The following is a 12,059-nucleotide window of genomic DNA, read 5'->3' as shown; positions in this document are numbered from 1 at the left end:
GAGGGAAAACTTACACCATAAATAAGTATGGTGTGGTACCATAGGATTGGCTCCTCAGTGAAAAGGGCCTAACACCTACTCACTGGAGAATTCTAGAACTGATCTTGATTTCCATTCCAAAGCTTCAAAGGCCTCAAGTTTCATTTCAATACAAAAGAGAAACAACTGGTGGAACTTCTGTACTTTCATAGGAGAGAATTCTCATTTCTCTAGACAGCTTAGCTCTTATTGCAATATCACCACTAATGCCAAATATCAGGGAAGATGGAAAACCAATGTAGCCAACTCCTATGAAAGGCTTCATTTTTATTAAAATTGCAGTCCTCAAGGCATGTAATTATGTAAGAATCTTGGGTTTCTTGTCATGAAAAATCAAAAATTCCTTCTCTGTGCAGAGAAAAACTTGAAAATGTGTCCTCTTAAAGAACAAAAGCCGGAAGGCAAGCAGAGAGAAATTAAATTGAATTTTTTTGAAGAAGATCTCGGCTTTTCCAAGGCAATCTCATGAATTTGATGAAGGAATTATTCTTTTTGGGAATATTTGTTGACTTAGTAACAATAAGACTCCCTCAAGGAGACTTCCCCCAACTCCACTTCCTTCACACACTATAATCTCCATGTCTGGCCTCATTAGTCAGAATTAGCTAAAATACTGTTGAAGCTGTATCAGGCAAAGGCTGTTGCCAGGAAATAACACATCTGAGCTAAGAACCAACACATTTCATATCTGCAGTCAGACAACAAGCAGAACAGCTTCAACTAATGCCACTTTGATGCAGAATTTGAATAAGTTTCTCATCATTTGCCTCAGAGTGAGGGAAAACTTTCTGAATTGCCAGTTCCGAGATACATCCTACCTTACACAGGATATGGAAAACAATCCCAGCAGCTGGAACACATAAGGAAAAGGAAAGCTATGAAGAGCTTCCATATGTCAGGATGTGCTGGGTTAAGGATACAGCATTCCCCAGATTATATGCAACATAAATTCCACTTACCAAAGCTTTTCCTTCATTATTACCTTCTGGGTAGTGTGGGTTAAGCTGGAAAAGAAAAGAAGTCAAATACTATCTCAATAGCTTTCAGACATTTCATAACTGGGGGAGAGGGTTTGGTTCAGTTCTCTGTTATGTTTCCACCCTGCAAAAGGAGAGTGAAGTTTTAGAAGCAGTGTGAGAGTAAAAGACTTACTGCTTCAATTTCTGACTGACTTAGCTGGTTATGTCCTCACCTCTAGAAAGAGCATCTTGCAATCAAGCTTGTTAACTCAAGAGGAATCTCAACCAACCAAACCCAAAAGGGATGATGAAGAAAGCACAGTTACTATTCTAAATGCAGCCAGTTACAGTCACCCACACAGATGCACATGCAATCAGTTCCAGGATTGACCCGGAGCAGATAGACTGAGATAAAAAATAACAGTCTCTATGTCTACTGAGATTTTACAGGAGAAGACAGTGAACTCAGAACTAACTCATCTTTGAAACAGGAGTGACAATGCCACTAGAGAAAATTATTTCATTACACTGTAGTTCTCTTTAGCTATTATTAATGGGGATAAAATTTTCTATGTCTATCAGGATTATCAAGCATTAATTAGTACTAGGAGAAGCTTGGATGAAAGATGCCATACAATAATAACTTTAAAGTATTACTATTTAAAAGCTGTTAAATATCATACTTTTGACAAGAGAAATATGTAGCCTATAAGATAAGGGATTATGTAGGCAGACATATTCACAAATAAACAAAAACACACACACCCACTCACTAACTGCACATGAAACCTTTCAAGATTTGATTTACACAAAGAAACAATTTTGTGTCAATATTTAGCAATATTCCCTGACACAGGATATGCTGAAAATGCTGAAGTAAGATTATAAGTTACAAAAGACAATTTTCTTCTTAGGCAATTACAGTGTGTATACATCTTACAGATGATGAGTCCCAGGGGAACTTTTCAGTATCACATTATCATACATCTAACATTAAACAGACAACTGTTGTGAAGAGATTCTGTTACATTGATAACACTTTTATTAAAAATTAATAATTTGTATCTCTTTAACCCCTCAAAATGCCCACTCCTCTCCACAACAGAAGCCTGAAGAAAGGAGGAAAACTTTCAAATCTTTGTCAAATGGCTGAAAATACCTTCCCTACATCTCACAACGTGATGTGCTAACACAGAAATGACCAAGGGTTTATTCTGTCTCCATATCGTTTTTTGCATTAGCCACTGTGTTACCATTACAAACTTAATTCAGAAACCTTACTTCCTTCCCTGTGCTGACACCTGCCTCAAATAGTCCATTTTGCTCCTCCCTGACATTGTCACAGTCTCCCAACTCCAAGTGCCTCTTGCTACTGCTATACAGCAACAGGAATGACAGATGAACACCAAAAAACTAGAACTTCTACACATATGTAACTATCTTCACAAAGTTTTGGTTCCTTCTTAAGTTTCCACATTTCTTTCAGCATGACATTTGTTCACCTGACACCTTAAAATAATCCTGGTGTCCCAATTTTAGCAGCCAAGCTGAGTTCTCTGCCTTTGGTCCCTCATCAAGAAGAGACAAAATCAGCAGGCAGCGCTCCTCAGTCCCAGCCACGCACTGTGGCCTTCCAGCAAAGGTGCAGAGAAGGTACAGGAAGGCTGAATTTCTATGCTACCTTCAGATATTGCTGGTTGCGAGCAAGCAAGAAAGTCTGGGTCATCTCAGGTTTGCCACTAGAGCCAGCACAGAGAACTTGGCACTGAGGATTTGATCCTACAGGTTTTCATTGAAGGACTCAAGTGAATAGAGTTACCTACCCAATATGAACTGAATTCTGACATCCTTCAGCTGCTTGCTTTCAACATAATGGTGATTAAATATATATATAGATATTTATAACAGTAACAGGAGAAATTAGGAGACTCTGATTGACACTTCCTGCCTTCTCAAAAAATGACTGAACAGACTGCCTTCAAATTTCCAAAACAGGTCACTTGTGGACTGAGGGTGATGGAGACAGAAGGCTCAGGTGAGAAATCAAGTACATCCTTGATGATGCTTTTTCTTGCCCTGCTGTTACAGAAATAATAAACCCAAAAAGACATTGTTTAGAGAAAGTTTTGAGATGCAGACATTAAACCATAAACATAATGGAACTCAGTTTTCAGGCTGACATCCATGGCCCCATTTTCAGCTCTGGTCAGCAGCTGCCACTTTCATTTTCATTTCAACTGAGATTGTTGGTGCTGAGGGTTTCTACAAAACAGACCAGCAGCTATTATCCCATGCTTCATTCTCCAGATAGAAGGGGCATAAATCATCTAGTGTTGTGTGTCATATTACACCTGTTCTGAGTCCCTTTCAATATCCCAGCCCAGAATGACCTAAGGACACAGTGAGAGTCTCAGCACTCCAAAACCTATTGCTTTTTCTGATTTATGTAAGATCACTTCCACATTCTTCAATAAATTGCCAAAACAAAAGAAGCCTTGAAAAGAACAACATTAGTATTTTTATCTTGCTACTAATGAAATCAAGTAAAATTTTCTGCAGGTGTTTAGAAAGAAAGAATGCTATGCTAAAATAGGCCTTAATAAAGCTCAACACTTTTCAAGCTTTTTTGTGTCATTGGATGTCTTGAAATTTCAATTTACTGAATTGTACCTGAAATACAGCACTGAATATTGCTGTAAAATGCCACTGGAAGGTGCATGCAGCCAATATGCACCAAGAACAAGAAGAATTACAAACTGCAGAGCTTAAGCAAGTGTAATTGTATAAATTATTATTCTAATAGTTTCATTATATGTTGTTTTGGGTTTGGGCTTTTTTTTTAGTATATCTTCATCAGCTTCTTTTGCAGTAAAGAATAATCCAGAAATCATAATCCTCTGCTGCTTGTTTTTCAACAAACTCAGGCACAGTAATTTTTACCCTTCCATGAATGGGAAAGAAAAAGGTACCACAAAAAGAGTTTCTCATTTACACTTCTCATTCTGGAGTTTAGAGACAGATTTGCAACTACAGAGAAGGCAATACCTTCTTTTAAATCTACATTTAAATAGAATTTAGTTGCACCCCTCTGCAAGAAGCCAAATTCCCAAATTGTGATCCACAGAGGGTATCTGAGAGAGCCTGAAGGTGCTCAGGCTCAGGAGCCAGTGCTGCAGGTGGTCCTCCTGAGTATAAAAATTGGTGCCTCTTGGACAGATTTCAGGCTCAGCCTTGGTACACAGTGCTATGTGAAAAGATGAGATGTCTGAATGCATACATATATCAGCATCCTCACCCTGTGGGAGCAGCAGAAGGCCCCAGGAGAAAGTATATATGACAAACTCATAATGGAAGTAACCTTTACACATGGAAAACAGGTATAGACAAAGTATTTCTTGATAGAACAACATGAACAGGCAAGAAATCTCATTGCTGAATTTTCACTTAGTAACTTTACAAAATCTGTAAAGTCTGCATAGCAGGAAGGCAACTTTCATCTCTGTGTGTTTGTGTGCTGCTTCTGGTAGTTGGTGCTCAGAGAATGCCAGTGACCTGCTAACCCTGAGAGGGATTCCACTAGATTGAGCACCAGAAGTTCCAGGCTCTGTCATTTCCACTGATTAAAGCTACTCAAAGTTGTACCTTAATGTTTCCAAACTTCACAAGTCTACAGTGCATCATTTCCTGGGGTTCTACTATTGTCCAGATCATCTCACAGGTTATTCCTGGCTTTAATTTTACTTTTGCATCTTCACATAGCTAGATATCCTTTACAATTCAAGAAGTTTGAAACTCCACATTTCTACTGAACGTTGTTTTCTTGGAGGAATGCACGGAAAGTACCCAAACAGGTTATTTTTGGACGCTCAAATTAAGAAGGAGAGAGAGGAGTTTGGAAAAAGAAACACCCATGCTGATTTTAATCAAATTTTGTTGACTAGGTAAAGGATATTTAAAGCATCTTGTCAAGGGAAGAATTAGATTGCCAAATTTCAGCTAAATGAGCATTTTAATGACTTGGTTAAAACCTGCATTTATGAAGGAAACCCTGACAGACAAAGCATAAAAGGATCTAATTCAACACACTCAAACATTCCCCATTTCATTTGATAACCAGCCTGTTAACACACAGCCTGTTACCCAGCCAACAAGGGCAAGTGTTTCGGGGAAGAAAAGCCAGGACAAAAGAAAAATAATCCACTTTTCAAATCTTTCATCTTCATTAGGCTCGCTTTGTTCTTTGTTAATGTCATACTGATTAGCTTTCGATAAATCCAAAGGACTTTTGCACAATTTCAAAGACTTTCAGTGGCATTCAAAGGACTTTTGCCATCTTATTAACTTGCCAGACAAAGCCTGGCTACAGCTCTACCTCGATAAACTCCATTCAACCCCTCCTCAGCATCAGCACAGAGCTCCTGATAATCATCATGCAAGGAAAGTTTAACAATCTTAAAAGGCCTTTTCTTTCAGGATTGTCTTTTCCTCATGAGCCATGTCTTAGCAGATCAGACAAGTTTCCAGGGAGCACTGGGAAAGCAGAACCTTTTTGTTTGCTTCAGGCCCCCCTGCAAGTCAAAAACAGGAATGAGAAGAGCCCTAACACCTTCCTGTCCTGATTTTTCACCCTCATTACTAGAAGAAAGATCATCTTGATGGCATTTCCAGCTGCTGTGTAAGCAATGGCAGGCCAGCATTTTGCCATGCCTAAATCAGCACAGATTTAAAGGTCTCACACAAGCAGCAGAAGCTGGAGTAGCTCCATGTTATGAGTGGTAACTGGGAAATTTCATTTCTTCTACAGGGATCAAGGGCAGAGAACTTGAAACCAGTGCTCAGCCCCACTCAGCCATATCCCATTCTGCAGAGGAAGTCAAAAGAAAGGAAAATGTCTAAGAGATCCTTAAGAGTAACTTGGATGCTGGGCCATAACCTTAGTCTGAGCTTCAGCAGTTCTGTGTCAACCTGTGCTATATAAAAGAAAGCATCCTCATGTCTTCAAGAGTGATGTTCTAAATATTAATTAATTATGCCTTTCAGTGGTCCTCACAGGAGTAACCAGGGATGATTGAATTAGACATGACTGATGTTTCTACTGTTAAAAAAAAAAAAAAAAAAAAAAAAACCAAAAACCACAGTCACAAAAAAACTCTCCCAAAACAATAAAAAACAAAGGAGGGAAGTCTTGGAAACGTCCATCAAGCATCACAAAGAGGCACAAATACAAGTGAATAAAAGCTTCTCAAGTGATCTTGAAAAAATGAACAAAAATAATGCACTTAAAGACAGACCACATGTCTACATTTGCTGTTTTGGAAGACATGAAAATGCAAGATGTATTTTTAATAACATAATTAGGCCTTGTAATGACTAAATGACAATAAATACTGCATTAATATATTTGTACCTCCTCACTCCTAAATCTTGTATACGTACAAACATGGTCCCAACGCAGCCAGCTTCAGGCAGGATCGAAAGAGCTGAACACTCTCACAGATCACAATTGCAAATGAGCTGGCTGGGGGAAAAGACTTTCCTCTGAGATCCAGATTTATAAAGGTATTTGCACACTGACAGATTCCACCAAAGTCAAGACAAGTCAGGTCAAGAAATTTAGCCACATTCTCAAGATTCTTAAATACCTTGGAGAAATCTAGTTCTGGGTTTTGCTAAATGGACATCTAGATCTGTCACTTTAAAAAGCCATATCCAAGTCTGCAGAACAGGTCAGGCTGGCTCTGTAAATCAGTAATCCATCCTCCTCCTCTGGATCTCTTCCATCTCTTCATGCATAGCTGTAAATTATCCTTCACTCCTTATAGAGCTTTAAAACAAACCCACACTCCTATGAGACAGAAAAACTGAAATAAGGCTTCCAGTGCTGAGTTCACCCTGTCACCTTGGCAAATCCTTTTTCTTATGAGAACCTTTAATCACAGAGCCAGACAGAAAATAATCAGAATGCTGTGCTAAAATTTAATGAAGAGACACTGGGAAAAATCAACCCCAAAGGAAGATTTTGATGCAATCTCCAGATGAGGAGGTCCCACAGTACCAAGGAATGAAATCTGTGAGGAGATGTGTGAAGGCCTTGGTAGATGCTGCCATCTCCTGGCATCTTCTCTGGCTTACAAACTGTTCCTGAGCAAAAGGTAGCTCACATCTCAGTTGAACAAGGCCATTTTTATTTTATTTTATTTGTTACTTGCCTCTTTCTTCTGAAGGCAGAAGAAACCACAGAGCATTTAACACTGTGTTCACCTTCTCTGCATGACCAGGACATGAACAAGGCCTTCTGCAAAGGTTTGTTTCAATGTGAAACAGAAAAGAAAATAAAATTACACTGGCAAGCTGTGGTTCTGTTGTTGCTTCCTAAATAAAAAACATCACTATCAGTAGTCCAATTTCCAACAAGTGGATTACAAAAGACCTAATTTATGGACTTCAAATAATCAATCTCAAATGCCTTAATAAAACATCCTATGCAGGACTCCATTTTCCAACAGTTTAAGGAAGTGGAAGAAAAGTCCATAAAACTATAGAGACAGTTTTTTCAGGGCACCAGGAGTTTAATCCTGGTTTAGAGCCTCAAGTTTAAGAACTGATTTGCCTTTTACATTTCTTTTATCTTAGCTAATGCTGAGTATACTATTACCCATACAATTATGTAATCTTTCTTAAAATCTCATTAAATGCTTTGTTTTCCATTCTTGTGGGATTCTTGTGACAATCTTTACTATTCAGAAGCAGGAGAGGATTATTTTCTCTCAATATTAGCTTGAGTATGTACTCAGCTATCTCCACCATGATCCCAATCAAGTGATTATTACAACAGGCCTAAATTTACTATGAAGGGCATGGCCCTGTCCATCTGAATAAATGCATACCATAACAAATCTATAACATGGAAGGCTAATATTTTTAATCACAGAATCATAGAATTATTTGGGTTAGAAGGGACCTTAAAAATCCTCTAGTGCCAACCCCCCATCATGGACTGTAAAAGCAAAATTTAACATCAATTCTCAATCTAAAGTGAATGATGTACATAAGCTTCTCTGAAAAGAAAGGGACAGCTTGGGGCATTTTTGACCAAAAAGTAGAGTCAGGTAATACGGAAAGAAATTATTCAAGAAAGACAAGAGAAATATGAGTGACTTCTACTGGCCATTGATCCAAGAGTTCTCATCAAGTGGTTTACACCACAGTGTGGTGAAAATCAGCTGACAGTCCTGCAAAGCTTCAGCAGTCCCACCCAAAACACTCATGATCTGGGGTGCCTTAGCTCAGTGACCCTGTTCCAGCACAGACTAGTCCCTCTTCACCAAGCCTACATCACCTCAGGGACAGCACCTTGTGTCTGCACAATGCAATACCTGAGGAAAAAGGACATTTCTGAATCCTGTATTGCCACTGCAGTGCTCCACCACCACCGCTTTGCAAGCTGGACTGGACTTCCTGTTCAATTAATATTCATCTAATTGTCATTTCATCTCATGTGTGTGTAACCCTGTGCTGCTCAGCCCAACTAAATTCAATCATTCCCACCTTCAAAAGAGTATTTAGCACTAAAATAATCCTAAAGCTGGAAGGGTGTTTCATGCAGGATTTTAAGAACAGAGTTTAGAACAAAACTCTGATCAGAGTTGATCCAACTTAATTACTGTAATTGATTACAGCTTAAACCCTGCCCTTTCACTCTTACAGAGAGAGGAAGGAGAACTCTATGAGAAAGCCAGAGAAGTTTTCCACAGCAGTAATTGTTTATGGCCACAGTTCTGGAGAAGCACAGAATGTGAACATTCAGGCTGCCATTTTACCTGCCTTATCTTAATTCATTGAGTTTAGTTGAGGTAATTTGGTGTTAAAGACCTCACTGGATTTACTGCCGTATTTTGACCCAGGTATCTAGTAACTAATCTATTCAGCTAGGTAAAACATAATTATCACTGATTTTTTTCCTTACAAATTCTGCACAGTGATTATGTACAGGCTCATGAGGTTTCATTAGGAACATACTGTGGCTTATCTATGGTCTACTGCAATATCTGAGATCAGCACATGATCTGATAGATGCAGATACGTTTTGTAATTATTTTAGCCACACCTGAGAAATTGAATATGAAATGACAGACTTATCCTGCCCTTCTTGTGTGTGGGCACACATATCAGTTTAACAGCCTCATAAAACAAGTGTTAATGGTTTCAGTATGAATTGCCCAGTTTAGAAATCACAGAACCAGAGCTGCTCTAAATGTGGAGAACAATATTAAAAGTGCATGTTTTGGTTTGGCACAATTGATAAGCTGATATTCAGTTCAAAGAGACTTTTATCTTGACAATTTAAAATATTTAAAAGGTTATATGTGTTCATGAGAAAGGCACAGCTGTGTGGTCCCAACCTGCAGCATCTGCAAAGCTATTCAAGCAAACTGCAGCTCACTCCCACACACACACACAGACGGCTTTGGGTGCTTTCTACATGGCTACATTCACTGAAAAGACTTTTGGAGAAATCTTTGTTACTTTGAAGCCTCCAATTTTCACCTAACCTTACAGCCTCTCTTTGTAAATGTACAGATTCAAAATAACTTGGGTCATTTTCCTGTAACCAGGGCTATAAAAAGGATCTTCAGCAGAACTTTTTTTTCTGAAAGACTGCTGACTCTGTGAAGATGAGAATAAAACTCTGTTCTGAGAATGAAACTCAGCAGCCTGGATCTTAGCTGGTGGCTTAGTGCCTAAATCTCCTGCTGAAGATCTGGCTCAGCTCTTTTGGGTGAAAACAAGCCCTTATGACACTAACAGCAGAACTCCTGCTGTCTCTAAAGAAGACAATTTCTCTTTCCAATTTTTCAGCTGAGTATTTGGTTCCACTTCTTTGGGAATGTCTAAGCCTGTGGCTTAAGGTTTCCTAATGTCAGACATCATTACCAAGTACCCAGATTTCCAATGCCCCAAATCTTATCACCAAACATCAAACCCTTTCTTCAGTATATTTCTCCTGTCTTAAGTACTTGTGTGAGAGCACACAGACACTGTGAGTGACCCAGGGTGTGCAGAGCAGCAGAGCAAAGGCAATGCAGGTGTGGGGAATCACCAAGAGTCTCCCACTGTGATTCCTCCAGCAGTGGGCCTTTCAGGGTGGCTCACCTTCAGCCCAAAGTCTGGGAGGAGGATCCAGGTTGCTTTAAGGTATTAGTAGGTCTTAAAGAACTTTGAAGCACAGTAATTAAAATTAGGCTAAATAATGCCAAGTGGAAAGAGGATTAAAGGAAATACTGCTACTTGAGATTGTGTCAGAAGTCAGAGATATCAGAGGTCTTTGAAAGGCAACAAAAGTTGGACGACTTCTTGTACTTCTAAGGAACATGGAATTTAGATTTACATATCCTGACTTCATCCTCTCTCAAGTTTATAACATTTATATTTACAAGTACTCACCTATGGTTTTTTTACTGAACAATGGTATTGCCTCACTTTTTTTTTTTTAGTTTGCTTACTGTAGTATTGGAACACCTTTATCTGCTTTAATTTCCTTAGTTCTCTGAGGCAAGCATCTTCACCTTTCTTAGTCCCCAGATTATCCCCTGACCTTAACAAGCTGCAGGGACACCCCTTCACAGCGAGGCTCAGTAGTGACCCACCAGTCCCAGACCAGACTGACCAGTCACATCTGGCACAGGATGACTCCAAGGAAAAGAGAAGGCACAGGCTGCTCACACAAGGTATGAGAGGAGAAAAGGGAGGCACCCAGCTGAAGGACACTTCTCCTCCTTGTCTGAGAGTTAACCCATGCAAGACTGCCCTGCAGAAGCCTCCATGGCACACATCAAGCTGATTTAAGGGAGGATGAAGTACGAAAAAAGACAGTTATAAACAGTGATGAATCCTGATTTACAACAGCTCAAACTGTGACAGAAATTGCACCATTAGCCAACAACAGAATGCTTAAAAGATTTGTGAATTTTCTTCTTGTGTTTTTTACTTTTTATTCCACTCTAGATACCTTTATCAAGGAGGCTTAAACAAAATCAGGTCATGGCAATGTGTGATGCCTTTGATAATCCACACCATGAGTAATCTCCCTGTGCTGCCAGAGCACAGATAAGTGCTCAGCAGGCTTTGCCCAATTGATTTAAAGTTTGCTCACGCACACGAGGTGTCTGACTGCCTGTTCATAAATCTTTGACGTGTCTGGCTGGCTGGTGTGTTGTGCCTGACACATGAACTGTGCAAAATACAGTTCACAGGGTTTTATTACAGCAGTACCTTTAATATCTCCACCAGAGGTATTTTACACCTCACAGACACAGTCACCAGTGCAGCTCTCCAGTCACTAATGCAGCTCTCCAGCCCCAGCAGATCACCTCTGTTCAACCCAAAACCTCTTCCAGCTCTCACTCCACTGTTGCCAGTTATATTCTCCATATTACAAGTCTGCCTGATGGGGACTTCCTTTCCAGAGGTAGGAAGGACCTAAGCTCACATCTGACACTCAGTGCAGCATGGCACATCTTTACCTGAAGATTTTTCACCTAAAAATCCCCCAGACAGATCCCCTGGGGAAGAAGGAAGCCCACCAGTATGCTCAATGCTTTTCCTGACTCTCCATCAGCTCAGCCAGCAAAATCTTCCTACTGGGAGCATCCCTCACTATAAACAGAAAGGAAAATACTCCCATTCTCAGGTGGGAGTACTGATTCCTCTTGAAAATTAGCTATTATTAGCTATTATTAGCAGTCCACTGTTTATGTTTTGATAGTGGCCTTGACATAATTAGAAATAAATGAAAGTTTGATAGCTCCTGTTTGTCCTTCCTCTGAATTCAGTGCAGGCTGTTACAGGAGCTGGAACACAAAAGCAGCACCCTGGGAATACTAAAGAGTTGTCTGCATGCAGAAGTTGCACTGCTGTAAATCTAACTCAAGCCAGCCACAGCAAGTCTTTTTTCAGGGGTTCCCTTACATATAGTGATTTATAACTTTCTTCTTGCAGTAAATTTCTGCACTCATACTTCAAAGCATAGGTTAAAATAAGCAATCCTAACTAAATCAGTGG

At 39.6% G+C, this 12,059-nt stretch overlaps 1 protein-coding gene across 1 annotated transcript in view; it reads right to left on the bottom strand.

Moving 5' to 3' along the window:
* Positions 1–12,059, bottom strand: part of ITPR2 (inositol 1,4,5-trisphosphate receptor type 2) — a 243,595-nt gene that overhangs the window by 185,234 nt on the left and 46,302 nt on the right. Inside the window, exon 10 of the mRNA XM_059473401.1 lies at positions 999–1,043. Within this exon, the coding sequence (XP_059329384.1) occupies positions 999–1,043 (45 nt within the window). The remainder of the gene's footprint in view (positions 1–998; positions 1,044–12,059) is intronic.

This window comes from Ammospiza nelsoni, chromosome 5 (assembly GCF_027579445.1).
Source record: "Ammospiza nelsoni isolate bAmmNel1 chromosome 5, bAmmNel1.pri, whole genome shotgun sequence".
In the NCBI taxonomy this organism is placed as follows: domain Eukaryota; kingdom Metazoa; phylum Chordata; class Aves; order Passeriformes; family Passerellidae; genus Ammospiza; species Ammospiza nelsoni.
Note: the sequence above shows the minus strand (reverse complement) of the source record. Positions and strands in the feature narration are given on the sequence as shown.